A 19770-nucleotide genomic window follows, 5' to 3' on the forward strand; every position below is an offset into this window, starting at 1 on the left:
CTGTTTTATCGCATGAACAATAAGACGCTAATTAGGTATTGATCAGTTGAAGTCTTAAAACATAGCGTGAAAAATCTCGCATTAATCGGGGCTCGTAAATTTTACACTGATTACCTTTTATAAAATAGACACAATCAGTACCAGTTATGGAATGATTAATGCATAGGTAATGAGATAAGACAAGCATGAATAGAAGGAAGATTATTTTCTGAAAATCAACAATGTTTGTTCTCGTACAGAATGGTTACCGGTTCAAACACATTTTTGGAGTTGTGTCTTTTTACTCTATAGAATGGATAGACTTATTGGAAAAATCGATAGGAGCCCGAAGACCTTTAGTCTTATATACCATTCGACTCAGTTCAACGAGAACGGGAAAGTTGATGTAGCTAACAATCAAATGGCTTTCACTTCCGGATATATAATGATGCTAGCTGACCCGTCGAACTTCGTCTCGCCAGAAGAATTGTCAAAAGACTAAGTGGTCAACGTTTCTCTCCATTATTTTTCTGATTACTTAACCTACAATTAAATTCGAATTCGACACACACTCGCTTTAGCTCAAAAAGAAGAAATAACACCAAAGATTAATGTGAAAATATGTAATACCTCTGTTTAGCGAAAACTGAACAAATACACAGATTTCTATTCTGAACAGTCCGTTTTAAGGAATTACTCATACGTAAATGTTCACCCGACAGAACAAACTTCGAAGCAGTTTCTTATACATAAAAAAAATCTATTTTTGTGTTCGGTAACAATTTTTCCAGGGTGTGAAAATACTGGAGTGCAAACAACTGTACTCAGTAGTTCATGAAGAGGAAAAAAAATTTTATCGCCCATCAGACTCGTTTCGAGTGACATTTGCCGGGTCTGCGTTGCCGTCCCATGTCTATGTCGATAAAATTCGCCTCCCTGTTCGGCTTTTTGTTCCAAATGTAATGAATTGTACGAACTGCAAAAAATTCGGCCACACAGCTACTTACTGTAGTAATAAACCAAAATGTATTAAGTGTGAAGGGCCTCATAAAGATAATGATTGCAACAAGGAAATTGAAAAATGTATTTATTGTGGGAATAGTCCTCATGATGATATTTCAGTATGTACTGCATTTAAAGTGCACAAAGACAAAATTAAGCTTTCTTTAAAAGCACGGTCTAAGCGCACATATGCAGAAATGCTTAAAACGGTCATTGATGTCCCCCCTTTGGAAACCGAAAACGGGTTTTCAAATCTAGAGGAACCAGAGGACTCTGACACTGACGAAAATAGTGAAGGTAATTCGTTTATCACTACCCAAGGGTCAGTTAAGAGAAAGAAGTCTTCCTCCAAATTACCAAAAAAGACACCTAAAATTTCATCATCAAAAAAAGATCCTCGTGTTAAACAAAAAAAGTCAAAACCAAAGACTGTGCCTCCTGGTTTGTCAAATTCACAAACCAATCCAGGATCTAGTACAAAAAAGATAATAATCCAGTGGGCTCCATTTCACAGCCACCAACAGGATTACTGAAGTTTTCGGAAATTGTTGAATGGATTTTCTCAGCATTCAATATATCTGAACCCTTAAAGACCCTCATAATGGCATTCCTTCCAATAGCTAGAACCTTTTTGAAGCAGTTATCAGCTCAATGGCCAATTGTCTCAGGTTTTGTATCTTTTGATGGATAATTTATCACCCGTCGCAAATGATACAATCACTGTCCTGCAGTGGAATTGTCGAAGCATCATGCCAAAACTTGATTCATTTAAAATATTATTGCATAGTCAAAAATGTGATGTATTTGCTTTATGCGGAACATGGCTTACTTCAAACATAGCTTTAAATTTTAATGATTTTAACATTATACGTCTCGATAGAGACTCTCCGTATGGTGGAGTGCTTTTGGGAATTAAGAAATGCTATTCCTTTTATAGATTAAACATCCCTTCAACTTCTAGTATAGAAGTTGTTGCTTGCCAAATAAACATTGAAGGCAAAGATATTTGCATAGCTTCGGTTTATATTCCTCCAAAAGCACAAGTTGGACAGCAACAGCTTAATGAAATGGTTGAAGCCCTTCCTGCACCACGATTGATTCTGGGGGATTTAAATTCGCACGGTATTATGTGGGGTTCCGTTTACAATGATAGCAGATCATCTTTAATACAAAACATTTGTGACAATTTTAGCATGACGGTATTAAATATGGGTAGCATTACACGGATCCCAAGACCTCCTGCACGCCCAAGTGCATTAGATCTATCTCTTTGCTCAACATCAATTCGACTAGATTGCACCTGGAAAATACTGCCTGATTTACACGGTAGCGATCATTTACCAATCATCATCTCAATTAGCAGTAGCAGTTGCATTGCTACTTTCGCTAGTATTCCATATGATTTGACAAAAAATATCGACTGGATTAAATACCAAAGTAGTATCTCTAGTATTTTGAATTCAATGGAAGAGCTCCCTCCACTTGAAGAATATGACTTCCTCATTTGTTCGATTCTGGAGGCAGCAGAACAATCCCAAACTAAACGCTTTCCTGGGCCAACGACTAACAGAAGGCCTCCCAACCCCTGGTGGGACAAAGAGTGCTCAGAGGCTAAACTCGCAAAACAAAATGCTTGCAAGACGTTTCTAAAACGGGGAGGAGGAACTCCTCAGAATTTTGAAAAACTTATGGTTTTAGAAACCAAGTACAAGAGCATACTTCGAGCCAAAAAATGTAGCTATTGGAGACATTTTGTCGAAGGTTTGTCAAGAGATACCTCAATGAGCACTCTTTGGAACACGGCCAGACGAATGAGGAATCGTACCGTGGGCAATGAGAGTGATGAATACTCGAACCGATGGATATTTGACTTTGCTAGGAAAGTTTGCCCAGATTCTGTTCCTACGCAGAGCATTATACGGGAATCTCCTCCAAATAATGGTTTTATTAATAACCCATTTTCAATGATGGAATTTTCTATAGCACTCTTGTCTTGTAACAATAACGCTCCAGGGTTGGACAGAATTAAATTCAACTTGGTGAAGAATCTGCCCAACCTCGCAAAAAGACGTTTGTTGGAATTGTTCAACAAGTTTCTTGAGCAAAATATTGTTCCACCTGACTGGAGACAAGTGAAAGTTATCGCCATTCAAAAACCGGGGAAACCAGCTTCCAATCACAACTCATATAGACCCATTGCGATGTTGTCCTGCATCAGAAAATTGTTCGAAAAAATTATTCTACGACGTCTCGACACTTGGGTCGAGACGAACGGTTTGTTGTCAGATACTCAGTTTGGCTTCCGTAGAAATAAAGGGACGAATGATTGCCTTGCATTACTTTCGTCTGACATCCAAATTGCCTTCGCTCAAAAGCAACAAATGGCATCTGTATTTTTAGACATTAAAGGAGCATTTGATTCAGTTTCCATTGATGTTCTTTCAGACAAGCTTCACCAAAATGGACTCCCAGCGGCTATAAATAATTATTTGCACAACCTTTTGTCAGAGAAACACATGCATTTTTCACATGGCGATTTGGCAACACTCAGAAATAGTTACATGGGTCTCCCGCAAGGCTCATGCCTCAGTCCGCTCCTCTATAATTTTTACGTAAATGACATTGACAGCTGTCTAGTAACCCCATGTACACTAAGACAATTGGCAGATGATGGCGTGGTTTCAGTTACTGGACCCAAAGCTATTGATCTGCATAAACCATTGCAAGATACCTTAGATAACTTGTCCGATTGGGCTGTTCATCTTGGTATCGAATTCTCTGCGGAGAAAACAGAGTTAGTCGTCTTTTCAAGAAAGCATGATCCCGCGCAGCTTCAGCTCCATATGATGGGAAGAATGATCCAACAGGTTTTAACTTTTAAATACCTCGGGGTGTGGTTCGATTCCAAATGCACGTGGGGAGGACACATTAGGTTTCTGATAACAAAATGCCAACAAAGAGTAAATTTTCTTCGAACAATAACAGGATCTTGGTGGGGTGCTCATCCGGAAGATCTAATAAAATTGTATCAGACAACGATACTTTCAGTGATGGAATATGGATGCGTTTGCTTTCGTTCCGCTGCAAACTCTCATATTATCAAACTGGAGCGAATTCAGTATCGTTATTTGCGAATTGCTTTAGGGTGCATGCATTCGACACATACAATGAGTCTTGAAGTTCTGGCGGGAGTTCTTCCATTAAAAGATCGATTTTGGGAGCTTTCATCACGCCTGCTAATAAGATGTGAGGTGCTGAATCCCATGGTAATTAATAATTTCGAACGACTAGTCGAGCTTCGATCTCAAACAAAATTCATGACAGTATATTTTAACCATATGTCACAGGAAATCAACCCTTCAAGATATATTCCTATCCGTGTCAGCCTCCTAAATGTCCCTGACTCAACTTTATTTTTCGATACATCCATGCAGCGCGAAGTGCGTGGAATCCCGGATCATCTACGTTCGACGGAAATCCCAAAAATATTTTCAAGTAAGTTCAGGCATATTGACTCTGAGAAAATGTTTTACACGGACGGATCGCGAATTGAAGAAGCGACAGGGTTTGGTATGTTCAACAATAATGTTTCGGCCTCATTTAGGCTTCAAGAACCTGCATCTGTTTATATAGCAGAGCTAGCAGCAGTTCAATATAGTTTGAGTGTAATCGTCACATTAATTCCAAACCATTATTTCCTCTTCACAGATAGTCTGAGTGCAATTGAAGCCATTCGCTCAAACATGACTGGCAAGACTGAACCGTTTTTCCTGGGCAAAATAAAACAGTGCCTGAACGACATATTGAACAATAATTATCTAATCACTATAGTCTGGGTCCCGGCTCATTGCTCCATTCCTGGCAATGAAAGAGCCGATATTTTAGCCAAACGTGGTGCTATTGAGGGTGAAATTTATGAGAGACCAATTGCTTTCAACGAATTCTATAGCTCGTCTCGCCAAAGAACACTTGCCAGCTGGCAAGCTTCTTGGGATAAAGATGATCTGGGTCGGTGGATGCACTCAATTATTCCGAAAATATCGACAAAGGCATGGTTCAGGGGACTGGATGTGAGTAGAGATTTCATTCGTGTGATGTCTAGACTCATGTCCAATCACTACACGTTAGATGCACATCTCCTTCGAATTGGGCTCTCCGAGACTAATCATTGTGCTTGTGGCGAAGGTTATCGAGATATTGATCATGTCGTTTGGACATGCGTGGAGTATCGTGATGTCAGATCTCAACTAATAAATTCTTTGCGTACCCAAGGTAGACTATCCAATATCCCAGTTCGAGACATTCTTGCTTGTCGTGACCTTTCATACATGAAACTTATTTATCATTTCATAAAGAAAACTGGAGTTTCAATTTAATAAAGGCCCCTTTCAAGACTTAGTTCTGATCCCAGCTGCGTCCATGAGTTCAACCAATAGCTAAATTAGAATAAAAATAATGTAATGATACAAACAAACTCGAAACAGTTTATGAAATTATTAACAAAATGTCTGAAAATAACAGCTTATTTTATAATTTATAGAAGTTAATCGTTTGGTTCAAATAATATTTCCGAGTAGATTTCATAATTAATGACGAGTTACCTAAGATGATATTTAAGTAATAAGAGAATATGTTTTAATAAATGCAAAACGTTGTGACTATGTTAGAATTAAATTAGGATAAGAATATTATGTAAAAGTGATGCTACGGCGAAGAAAAACTTATGTAAACTGCCTTAAGAAATAAACGTATTTATGAAAAAAAAAACAATTTTTCCGGCAACGATCTATACAATATTATTTTTACTGAAAGCTACTGAATATCGGAAAATCCTATGTAAAAGTTACGATTATTTATTGTTTACTGACACGTTCTGTGAACTCTGAAATGTCATTTCTCTTGACGAACTCAGTGAAAGTTTTACCAATATTCGGAAAATTAATAAAAAATAATGAAGAATTTCGGTAATCAAGACTTAGTACATTCAGCAGAAATAAAGATCTGTCAAATAACATAATTTTCGGACGTAAAGATGTGAAAATTTCTAGATTTGCAGAGAGAAAAAAGTGGTGCGAATTGATTGCTTGCGAAAAATAGATAATACTGATTCCTAGCGGTAATTTTTCATTTAGTGAATCTATTCAAAAAGCCTTCTACAACTTTTTATTTCAGCACTCTAAAAATATGGAGGGTGATCCTATATTCTACTAAATTTCATCCGAAAGATAATTGATCATTTTATTTGAATAAATTATTTCTGGAGAGCAAATGTAATTTAATTCATTAATCACACGCAAGAAAATAACTAATCGGATGAAAATATGTTCTGTAAACCAAATGACTTCTTCCTTTCCCAGATCTCTAATACAATTTACCAAAAAATTGTAACACTTTACGGGTCAAGACGTTTACATATTTTTAGAATTGTTTTGTAAATTTCGCCGAACGTCGCTATAGAATGATGAAGAAGTCATTAGAATTATGACAGATCGAAGTTCAGTGGAACTGTTCCGATCATTCAGCAAATAAAACTTTTACTGAACAGATTACCGAATGTCCAGCTGTTTGAAAGTCAGTAAAACTGTACCGACATCCGTAAAAATAATTCGATGTGAACAGCTTTTAAGCAGCGAGAAATTTTTCTAAGAATCTGTTCTGTACGTTCAAGTTATCAAAAAGTACCATGCGTATTTTAGAGCTCTAATAAAGTGGATCTTACCAGTTTGAACATTCTTCACAGAATATGCAAAATGAAATAACAGTCTCAATTCATTATGGTAATCATCTTGAACATTGATATCTAATAACCACTTACCTTGTGCGCTTAGTCTAATCTAAATCATTAGAAAGAAAAATGCAAGGAAAATCTCTTAGTTTGACCTTAGCGCTTCTACAGCGTAATCTTTACATTGATTCATTAAAAAAATTTCTGATTTGTTAATCTTGTCCCCGCAATCTACTATCTACTATTCATCTGACTCCATTGAACACAATTCATCAACTGAAAAATGATATCAAAACTTCTTCTCCTGCCTACAACGGTTTTCTAGAACAGTCATTGAGTTATTCATGTCGTTTTCGCTTGATGCCAAACCTAACCCAGCTTCCACTCTAACTGCTGTCAAACCGTTTGTTTGAAGTCCGTTTCGAACCTAGTTTCAACGTTGTTGAACTGAAAATCGAGTCAGTTTCGAACCTGGTTTTTAAATCAGTTTTACTCAAACCCCCGTTGCTAAGTGCGAAATCAACACAGTTTCGTGAAAAGTGTTTGTTTGATGAAACTACCTTGGGTCAGTTTCATATTTTTCAAGCGAAAACGACATTAGTAAGCAATAATTTTGATACCCATTTGAGCACGTGGTTCGAAATGACGAATCACATCCATCAAGTATGCATGTGAAATCTCGACACTAAATATCTCGTTGCGCACCAAACAATTTTTTCAACGATCTAGTATTCTTTCCTTCAACGGTCAAGCACTTATGCAAATCGTTGCGCGCCATCAATCGTAAATCTAGCAATCATTGGCGACTTTTTCAGTGGAAAATTCCATTGTCCATACAAAATAACTTTATTGGTTTTTCCCACTTTTCCGGTAAGTTTTCCTAATTTTTTTGATGTACGAACCCGGTGGGGGTAAAAACTGATCAAACAAAAAAAAATCATCTCAATCCGCCCATCCGTTCTTACGTGATGCGATTACAAAGAATGATCTCTGCATTTTTATATAAAGGGTGATTTTTTAAGAGCTTGAGAACTTTTTTAAACAATAAAACGCATAAAATTTGCAAAATCTCATCGGTTCTTTATTTTAAACGTTAGATTGGTACATGACATTTACTTTTTGAAGATAATTTCATTTAAATGTTGACCGCGGCTGCGTCTTAGGTGGTCCATTCGGAAAATCCGCTTTTTTATCGACAAATTTTGTTCAGCGATGAGGCTCATTTCTGGTTGAATGGCTACGTAAATAAGCAAAATTGCCGCATTTGGAGTGAAGAGCAACCAGAAGCCGTTCAAGAACTGCCCATGCATCCCGAAAAATGCACTGTTTGGTGTGGTTTGTACGCTGGTGGAATCATTGGACCGTATTTTTTCAAAGATGCTGTTGGACGCAACGTTACAGTGAATGGCGATCGCTATCGTTCGATGCTAACAAACTTTTTGTTGCCAAAAATGGAAGAACTGAACTTGGTAGACATGTGGTTTCAACAAGATGGCGCTACATGCCACACAGCTCGCGATTCTATGGCCATTTTGAGGGAAAACTTCGGAGAACAATTCATCTCAAGAAATGGACCGGTAAGTTGGCCACCAAGATCATGCGATTTGACGCCTTTAGACTATTTTTTGTGGGGCTACGTCAAGTCTAAAGTCTACAGAAATAAGCCAGTAACTATTCCAGCTTTGGAAGACAACATTTCCGAAGAAATTCGGGCTATTCCGGCCGAAATGCTCGAAAAAGTTGCCCAAAATTGGACTTTCCGAATGGACCACCTAAGACGCAGCCGCGGTCAACATTTAAATGAAATTATCTTCAAAAAGTAAATGTCATGTACCAATCTAACGTTTAAAATAAAGAACCGATGAGATTTTGCAAATTTTATGCGTTTTATTGTTTAAAAAAGTTCTCAAGCTCTTAAAAAATCACCCTTTATATAGATAAGGGATGTAACCGACCAACCTCAATTTTTTTTTCTATACGCAGGGCCAGAAGTAGGCGATCGCCAAGATCAACGAGGCGCAGATGACCAGTTTTCTTGAACTTTTTGAATGTGGAAAGTGAAATGGGCGATTTTGACAAAAGGATTTTGTAACGCGTGAAAAGTAGACGTTAAGAATTCACACCAGAAAAAAATCATTCTTAACATTTATAACCCTTTGCGGCACGATCAATTAGGTATAGATTGCGAATGATTCACAACAACACTTGCCTACACCAAAAATAAGCCTTGAGCGGACCCTGTCCACTAACTCAATTTTCTCCAAGATGGCTCAATGAATATCGATAAAGTAAGGGTTCTTTAAAACTACTATGAAGTCATTAATCAAGTTCGGAAGGGTTATGATGAACAATTCCTTTTCGGGTAGTGTAATCTTATAGATGATGTAACCGGTAAATCGCACCTATTTCGAAAATCTTAGACGCGTTTCTAAGTTACTCCTTATTTGTAGATAATCGTGACGTGCATCTATAGAGACGTAAATTTGCACCATTTTATTACAAATGTGCATGTTTATTGATTAAAGCAATAAAAATCGATTATTTTCAATAAAGTTATCCCCTTAAATTGTATATTTGTCTACTATTTAATGGGCTACTTGTTATTTGATACGTTCACAAAGCTCACGGCGAATACTTTTTGCTCTGAAGATATAATCGCATAAATTACGTAACCGACAAGTCGAACTATTCCTATTTGTCAGAGGGGGTAGAATGAATACATTCAACCCGAATGAATCTCTTTTAATTTGTGTCCAGATACATAATTTTTGCCGCTTGAGAAATTTATTTATGGAAATTATAATAAAAAAACGGGCAACCCCAGCAGCGTTTTAGTTGTGTTTCAATTATAGAAAAAAAGAACGGTAGCGTATACCAGCTTTAAATTTAACAGTAGAACTTTTCGAATAAATAGAACTAAATCGTCTTGCTGAAGCTATGTTTGCTTCAGTTTCAGATATACATATTACAGATCTCCCGTATAAGAGCCAATTCCGCAGCTAGAACTTTTATATGGAAGATCTATAATAAAACTGGAACATACGTATCCCCAGCAATCCATTCTAGTTTTATTTATACGAACAGTTCTTCTGTCAAATTTAAACTCGCATACGATGCCGTTCTATTTTTTCTATACACTGAAGTTTTTTTTATGCGAATTTACGTACTGCATAAAAAAACGCATAACTCTGAAAATTCGCATAAAAAAACCGCATAACTCTGAAACTTCGCATAAAAAAACCGCAGAAGGGAAACAGCATAACCCTGAAAATTCGCATAAAAAAACGCATAACTCTGAAACTTCGCATAAGAAAGTCGCATAAAAACCACATAAATAAAGACTTCAGTGTATTTGAAACACGAGTAAAACACTGCTGGGGCTGCCAGTTTTTCTTGTTATAAAATCCAGATTTAAATTTTAAAACTGACATAATTTATGCATCTATAACAAGAACACTGCTGAATATGCCCTAATATTTCCAGTTATTAAATTTACTCTTAGAGTGCAACTCGATGTATATTCTACCGCAGTGTTATCATATTAACATATGAAACCGTGTTGCTAAAACAAATGACTACTGATTCCAATCTCGTCCCTTGATTGAGAAGTTCGCTTCAGGAGAGCACCGTAATCTAGTTACCCAAGAATAAAACCGTCTTCAATTTTTCACACTTTATTTTAGAAATGGTGTTAGAAAGGGTTGGCCCAACAAACGGCAATCGTCGAACGGTACTACTGTGCCCATCTCCCAATTGCCCTGAAACGAAGTGCGCAAGAACAGTGCACATGCAAATCAACCGCTACTCTGTGGGCGTATTTCTCTAAAATGCAATCAATTTCCTTCCAGTATCAGGAATCGCTGAGCGCACTAGCTTAGAGCTGATCCAGATTTAAACGTTTAAATGAATGCACTTCGCTCTGTTTATGAGAATGTGTCCATTTCGCTCCATTCATTACCAACAGTACCGAGTCTTCCCTGGGTCGAACGAAGGGAATGCTGCTCATATAAGCTATCAAACTGGTCGTGATCCATTTATTTGGAGCCAATCTAAAATTTATCTACAGGAAACGCCTACCTCGAAGCCACTGTCTTCAGTGCCCCACAGACAAAATAGGACGGTTTTTGAATTTAGGTTCACTTTTCACTCTAGCACTCCTTCTAGCCTTGTGGCAGGTCAGCAACGAAGCCTGGCTACCCGCGTCATTAATATAAATTACAGTTTTTTTCAATTTAAAGAAGCCCATAATTGATACCTCATAAATTCAATTGGTTTATTATTAAGTAGGATTATTTATGTACTTTTCCTGATTCGACAGCAACTTCTATCCTGTTTGCAAGCATGAACATTGTTATCTGTTAGAGAAGGCAAAAATCAAAGATAGACATTGACAGATTTATTGGGCACTATAACCTTCGACTTAGAGAAAATAGTAACTTCTAAGATACGTTTTATTGGTGGTTACCTTTTTCCATATTATTAAATTATGAAAAGTGTCCAATTAACGAGTTTTACTACCACGCTTAATTTCTAAAATTACAGTAAACTAACAACAGCTAACGACCGTCTCTGCGTTATGATTCCACAAATAATATGTTATTATCCTAATTTACTTTCAGATGACATGCTTCCAAATCAAAACATCTTCACACCATGTGTGGCATTCCGTGTTGTTGGGACCCCGATCAAATACGCCAACAGTAAGTACTGCAAGACACTCGGATAGTAAATTTATAAATTTATATTGTAAACAGTTAATTGGTTTCAGAAACCGTTATTCTAGCAGTCTTATAATAGTATTTCAGCCGATTTTTTTTTATATACAAAGTACAATTAAAAAGTTCCAGGACTTTTTAAACAGCGCGGCTTCTAGTGTCGCCATCTGTATGGAATTTCGGGCTCATATTCAAAGCACCATGTTTCGTCACCAGTAACAATCAAATACAAAAAGTTTTGGTATTTTTTGGCCTTCGAATAACATATAACATTTGTCTTGGAAGGACCGGATAAGTTTTTGTCCGGTTTTTGCATTCAAACTTTTTTGCCCGGCTCTTTCAGAAAAGATATTTATAAACGATTTATGCATTGCAAAATCCGAGTCCGGGTTTTGCTCTCATTGTTTTTATCCGGTTTTTGCATTCCAAAATTGACGCTTACACCACGGTGGCGATGGAAAAGTTTGGGCAGAAGGTGTTTGTCTGGCAAGCAATTTGTACCAGTGGTTTGCGGTCGTCGATTTTTTCACGAAGGGCACAATTAACGCCAAGATGTACGAGGAAGAATGTTTAAAGAAGAGAATGCTGCCACTGTACAGAAAGCATAAGGCTCCTCCTCTCTTCTGGCAGGATTTGGCTTCAGCCCACTACGCCAACTCCGTTCTACAGTGGTTGCCAAAAATAATCTACACCTCGTGGAAAAGGACATTAACCCACCGAACTGCCGGGATCTTCGGCCAATTGAAAGGTATTGGGCAATTGTCAAGCGGCACTTTCGGAAGGAAGGTACAGTGTCCCAAAACATGCAGGAGTTAAAAAAAAACTAGACAGCTGCCACCACGAATGTCACAAAAGTAACTGTGCAGAATTTAATGAAGAATGTCAAGTTCAAAGTGCGAGCGTTTCATAGAAACTAGGATAATTCTTCAATATAATCAGTGAAATGCATAAAAATGTAATTTTTCTACAATATTTCGAAAACTGATGTCAAAATAAGTTTTTTTTCGGTTTTTTATTCAATAATCAATGTTGCTAACTACTTTTCGATACACTCCTTAGTACTAGCCATGCTCACGCACTGAGTAAAGACTGTCCCAGAAAGTATGGACGCAACCAAAAACCGCTGCCATTTCGCAATGGTTCAGAATCTGTCAATTTTTATGGCTGCGTCCTGTTACTTACACTCTTCTCTAACCAATTGTGCAGTTGTTTATTCGTTTTCATTAGTTTGTTTTGAAATGCGTGGACTTTCCGTAGAACAACGTCGAAAAATTGTGTACAAATGGTGCACAGAACGCGGACTGTCACTGAGAAAGATAACAAAAATGGAAGGAGTAAGTGAAAAAGCCGTGCGAAATGCAATCAGGAAGCTCGGTGTATATAACACCTTTGAGGATAATTCGATCAAAAGAAGGAGGTTTCAGTTCGGGATGTGGCCAAAAAAGTGGGCACTTCGAAGTCAAATATTCTTCGTGCTAATAAAAGTTTGAATCTTCGAAACTACATATAAGGAGCAGAAACAACCAAAACGTAGTCCGATACAAGAATACGGTGCGAGAAGGGCAAGTGTTAAGCCAGTCCGAGACATCGATTGAAATCGAAAAATTTTGTAAGAAAGCTATAGTCTGGCAAGCAATTTGTAGCTGCGGTAAGATTTCGAAACCCTTCATCACCCTTACTTCAATGAACAGCGAAATATACATCAAAGAATCTTTACAAAAACGACTTCTACCCATGATTCGAAGCCACAAGGATCCTGTTGTCTTCTGGCTAGATCTTGCTACTTGCCACTATACGAAATCAACGGTAGAATGGTATACTACCAAAAATGTCACTTTCGTCCCAAAAGACATGAATCCACCAAATTGTTAAACAAATTGAACTTAGTTATGGCGGCTTTACGTTAAACAAATTAAAATTTTCACGCTCTTGATTAAAAAAATAGCTACTCAAACATAATTACAATTTTACGAATCAATAGTAAAAAAATTATTTGTACTATTATCTTCTAGAAGTATCCGTTTTTGAGGTATTTAGACATGAAATTCGAAGAACATTTTTTTTTAATTGTGCCGTCATAGCGTTGTAACTCTGATTATGTAAATTAAAAAAACAAAACTTGTGCCAGGGTTGATGAGCAAGGCGCTGATGGCGCAAACCGTTTGTCGTTGGCAAAAGGATTTCAATGTGAACCTTACGAATATGGTTATTTTTCTCTGTTTTTTCAGTAACAAAGCAAAGAAAAATTCGTTGCATACCAATTCTATATGAAATTTTCCAAGAAACTAAGTCCACGCTCTGAAAAGCACCACAAAACATACACTTTTTTCGCATGTTTAAGGGTATAGTGAACGAAATATGTACTATTTCTCAACCAGGCACGCTTCTCTAGAGCCCTCACACGAAACATTGTTTTGTTCCGAAAAAATCGTTTTTGATCGTCGCGATTGCAATGCTTCTTCGTCCAGTGCAGACGATTTTCCCTGTAGATTTCTAGAGATTTTGAGTTTGTAGATCGTCTAAACGTGTTCAGGTAGCCAAGAATTTCGTTAACCTTGATTTCGCGCAGGTAGATTGCAGGATATTTCTGAACACCTTCTTTATAACTCCGTTGTCTCTTAGTTTCAGACTGAACCGATATTTGACAAAATCTAGACAGTGGCATATGACTGCTTCAAATGGGGGCGGCTCTAATCAATTTTGTCCCCAGAGCAAATTTTCCTAGATACGCCATTGAACTTAGACTCGTTTAAAGGTAGTATGTTCTTTGACCAAGTTCGAAGATTAAATGGCATTTATTTTAAGGCTGTGAAGGATTAGGACACCATTTCCGGTTCCGTAGATGAAGTCTTATACCGACAAATCTCAGTTTTTGTTTTCAATCTGTTCAATTTTCTCGAAGATGCTTGAAGCGATTTCGATAATCTTTCATGCTATTTATAGCTACTATTAGGTTCTTTGATAAGTTCAGAATGCTTAAGGTGAACACTTTTGCTCCGAAGATTAATTACGTTTTTTTTTTAATTCAATCACTTTCTACAATTTTAATCAATCAGCAGAAAACAAGTAACAGAATATATTAGTTTCAAAAACTGTCGTAATCAAATACAAGATAGCTATGATATCACGCAAGCAGATTCGGTGCTAAGATTCACGTTCCAATTGTTTTTTCTTTGCATTCACACCCGGTTAGTCGTGAAATAAAAGCGAACCCATCTATTTGTATTCAATATTTATTACTTTGTTTTACATACTTATTAAACAAGTTGAAGAGATTTCACTTTTGATGTTTGTTTCCACTCGCTTTAAGTAGTTTCCGTACCGGGGTGATGTTTGAATGAATGGCCAATGATAGATATAGTAAAAAAAATCGAGATGAGAAGACTACCAGTTTTCCCTTGAGCTCAAATAGACAGCATCTTACTTCTCAGCTACCTCTTTAGGGTTGAATGAGGTATGATCAATTGAGCATATGGTGTAATGCCTACCCACGGCATCAGTAATACCTCTTTTCAATAAAAATATTGTTTCAAATCTAGTTTGAAGTGCACCAGCTTCTGCAACACATTTCCTTTTAGCGATGCTGAAAGCACAATCCAGCCGACGGTTTTCAGGGGAAGATCATGAACTGCGGGTAAATTACAACTCCCTGTGAAGGAAGATTTGACATTTATTTCTCTTCACGATTTTTATATTAATAATCAATGTTGGTCCGCAAGTACCGTAAAAGTTTAACCACTCATCGTTCGGTTGTTGCGATTGGTTTGTGTGTTTTTATGATTGCCCCTAAGACTCACTGTGCGAAAAATTCAAACTGCTCACTTCCCTAGACGGGCGTTTGCCGTAACTGTAAATAATTTAGCTTTCGCTGCAGGTTGCGAACGGCTCATCAGCTCGGCACATCGGCTCATCGACTCAGCTAATGAGCTCAATCGAACAGCAAATGAGAACACAAACAAATTGAAATGCAGATCAGTACCGTGTTTGTGGATGACGCCAAGAGTTAGCGATTTGCATACATACATCCATACAAACAAATAGCTACATAAAATTTATCGGTATCTCTCGCAGGTTGCCTCGGCTAATTGCGAGCCTTCTTATTCAAACGCACATCATCATTGTGCTAGCAGATGGTGAGCTTTATGATTGGTTCCTACCCATTTCTATTTCATCCATCCAATCAATGGTTCCATCAGTCTGACCCACATCGACAGGTACAATATGGAACTCAACGTCAACGAATTTACTCTAATGAAGTTAATAATGGATTAAGGCCCTTGTTTTGTATCTAATAACGATAATAAATATACTGGTTTAAATTGTTTCAAACTTTTTCATTTTCAAAAACCTTGGACTTCGGATAATGAGCATTATAGCGCGTAGCCCCTTACACTTTTTACCATGTAGAAAAATTGAACACAATCAGACCGTTTCTGATACTTTGTGGTTTTTAAAAAACATTATGACTAGGATGCAGTAACCGACTAAAAATTGGCTTCAATTCCCTCGGTGTCCAGTTGGAAATCGTGATTTATAATTAGTCGTTGTACGCCGTCAAGCAAGTTGCCTCAAGGCTGGAATTGGTCACCAATTTGAATTGACTTCATAACGCGATCGAAATCGACCCAAAAACCTTAATTTTTCTTCATCTTTGTTGAATCTATGTTGTTCGCATCCTGACATATGATAAGTTCCAAATTGAAATGTGTTTTTCTAGGAAAATTACAAATCACGTGTACCAGTTCATCCAAAACCTGCATTTGTAGTAATATAGATGCATGACCAATTTATTTATTTATTCGATACGTTAATTAGACTATTTTAATGGCAAGAGAAAGACATCATCGCACCACTAGGTGGATTTTTTTTATTCAACTTGAAGGTACATGTGTTTTTTTTCTAATTGTGACCTCCGACATTGAACTTCCTCTGTTGGGTAGTTTTGATCTTTGTTTCCTGACAACAATCGAAAAAGCGAATGAAAGGCGACATAAAAAAAACTCAGAAGTAGATTAAAGAAAATCTCAACCTTGAAACACTTGAACACAAGATTACATAAATGCAGTGACACCGTCCTGTTCGATCTACATGCCGACCGAGTATTACTATTCCCTCCGATTAGTGGTTAGTGGAATGAACTAAATCGCTTTAAAATAAAATAAACTCCACTTAATTCCACTATAAAATAAAGTGAAATTAAACGAAATTCATACTATTTCAAAGCGATTACTATGTATGTTTTATTCAAACTCATCTCGAAACTCTAAAACCTAAGAAACGAAAATGAGTTAGTACTTCAGCAAGATAATGCGTAATAAATATCATTTTCATTTCATGTGGTAAAAATACAATAATAAGTGTTTCAACGAAAACTGTATTTTTTCACAGTAAACGTTTTTTTCATTCCAGATTTTTTTTTCTATAGATGATGCAAATATATAACTAACGACTATTAGGTTTGACGTAAACATTAAAAAAAAAGTCACTGACAGATTCTTTTTGTTTACTTACTCTTTCGACTATATCTGCGTTATTACACAAATGTTCGTTACATATCTGGTATTGTTAAAAAATGGAAATATTACCTTTCATTCTACATAAACATACATAACTAAACAAGAAAATTAAGGAGTTATTAACAGAAGAGAAGTAAACAAACAGAAATTCTCATTGGTTTATGTGATCTTATGAAATGTTCATGTCGGGTTGTGTGAAATTTCTTCGCACTGATGAGTCAACAGTAGTATTATTTGGCTGAAATCAACCAACTGAATGGTTTCAAATATAATAATATAAATAAAATACGAAGCAAAATATAAAATTCTCTGCATATCCACGTTTGCAAATGAGTATTGAGAAGGTTTTGTTCGCATTAAAACAGAAGAGCTAAATACGGGTAATCATTCATGAAGTGTCAAAATCAATTATACACTTATATGATGAAAGGCATATCTTCCGCAAATCAAGTTTTTCTTCTCGTATTATTCAGCGTTACAATGCAATTTATGCCGTTACAAATCTACTTATGCTCCTATGTCTTATTTTATATCCGTTAAATATGTAGGACACTACCGTTTTCGTCTCGTCTTTTGAATGGTGTTGGATTTCTGTTGAAACGAGTCACAATTGCTGTTTGAAAAATGTCGCCTTTGACTACTTTTCTGCTACAGTTTCTCTTTTGAGCGGTAAGAAGTCTTTAAATATGGATAGATCACATAGCGGAGAATTTTATTTTTTGCATACTCTGACCATGGTGAATCTGAAATTTAGATGACATCGTCCTGAAGCAAAGTACACACTGTCAGATCTAGAAGACGAGTAACCGAGACCTCAATATTCATCTCAGATATTTGGGAAATGCTTTTTTCTTTGATTTCTTTTAATCTCAACGCTTTTTATTTTAGTTATATTTGGCGGATCCCAAAAAAAAAGAATCTTCTACACGGTGATTCTACTATCCAGTGGTATTAACTAATTGCACATCAACAAGAAATGAATACAATCTTAATGTTTTTCAATTAAAATATTTTTTTTTAGTTATTAGCGGCAATTATCACCAGCCAGTATGTCATAGACATTTACTTTTTTTCTCGTGAGCTCTTAACGTTTTCTTAGTGAAAAAATAAAAACATGTTTTACATTCAGTGTGATTTTGGCAGGTCAAAAAGAATTGATGCATTTACGCTATTTACGGCAATGCCGTTGCAATAAAGTGGGGTAATCGGTATTCGGAAATCAGTAATATTTAAAATCGTGAACACTTTCTTAGATCAATCTGCAAATATTTTTGCATGAATATTCAGCAGTGTTATTCGTTTACAATTTATTTTAAAGGCATTCAGTTTAATTCATAATAATAATACCTGTTTTTTTTTCTTCACATTTTTGCAAAATTTTTAGTATTTTAAAATTTTATTTTTGTTTGTTGTTAGAAAGAACGTTTCCGGAACCGGAAGCTGAAGGTGGGTATAATGGAACTCGGTTTGATTATCCATCAACTAATATAATTAAATATTGAAACCGATTTTTTAAGTGATGGTTTGAAATAAGTTATGCCATATCCGAGAAAATTCAGTGACATTATTAGTCACACACATATACACATTTGTTGATCTCGAAGAACTGATTCGAATGGTATATGAGTGTAAGAGGTTATGCTTTTCCAGCAATTATTGTTAGTTTAAGTAGTTTAAATTATTATGAAATTATTTTGTATTCCGAACTACTGCCATCTTTCTAATATGTCATATTCGAACGATTATGTAGACAAAAACGAACCGTTCTAAAATCGTAATGAGAAAAAAATGTCACAAAAATGGGTGCTATACACAGTCTTTCAGGTGCTTGGAAACAATTGTATATCGTTAAAAATGGACAGATTCTAACAATCTATGGCTCGTTGGATAGATATTACCATGTGGAATCTAAGTCTCAAGACTTATTTTGTTTACAAGGTCGATTGTGACAGATATTGAAAATTTTGACATTAAACTCGGCGTGAAGGGGTTGAAAAGTTAAACATGAAAGGTGTGAAACTATTTCACGAATCCTTTTGTACACATTTGCGTAATAATAATAATAAATATAGAAGAATTATTATATTATTATTATTATTATTATTATTATTATTATTATTATTATTATTAATATTATTATTATTATTATTATTATTATTATTATTATTATTATTATTATTATTATTATTATTATTATTATTATTATTATTATTATTATTATTATTATTATTATTATTATTATCATATTGATTTTTTCCTCGACTTTAACCTAATTATGGTCGTTCAGCGGGGATCCAAGCACATTGATGAAACCATTGATGAGTGAAAAACGTGTCACAAAGCGTCTTGCGTGGCTGAAGAGAACTTGGATCGTGATGGATCAATAGGCCATCACATTCTCCTGATGCGAATTCCATCGAACATGTTTGAGAGATGTCAAGCGATTCTCGATACTACAGAACATGTTACTAATTGCATTGCGAAAATTGCAGAATTACTACTTACATAAAAAACAAAAGGTATATGTATATGACTTACTGACTACGAATAATCGCCGCTACATTGTTACTTGACAAACTGTACTTTCCAATTGTTTTTGGCCGAGTCTGTGCCAGTTAATATGATTTTCTACTGATCAAACGTGTTTTTCCTAGTGCTTGGAAAATTTCTGCTATAGTTCACATACATAAGATTGGTAATAAACATAATGTTAAAAATTACAGAGGAATCTTGTGTGTGAACTGTCTAGCGAGGTACTCTAATGCATTCTAAATTATTGCTGATTGCCAATTTGTTAATATACTAAATTTCCCCCACCGAGAAGCAGCGTTTC

At 36.1% G+C, this 19770-nt stretch overlaps 1 protein-coding gene across 1 annotated transcript in view; it reads left to right on the plus strand.

Moving 5' to 3' along the window:
* LOC131435405 (uncharacterized) overlaps positions 1-19770 on the plus strand; it is a 217346-nt gene that overhangs the window by 183813 nt on the left and 13763 nt on the right. The window contains exon 8 of the mRNA XM_058603248.1: positions 11326-11406. Coding sequence (XP_058459231.1) covers positions 11326-11406 — 81 coding nt within the window. The remainder of the gene's footprint in view (positions 1-11325; positions 11407-19770) is intronic.

Source organism: Malaya genurostris, chromosome 3, assembly GCF_030247185.1.
Source record: "Malaya genurostris strain Urasoe2022 chromosome 3, Malgen_1.1, whole genome shotgun sequence".
Classification (NCBI taxonomy): Eukaryota; Metazoa; Arthropoda; class Insecta; order Diptera; family Culicidae; genus Malaya; species Malaya genurostris.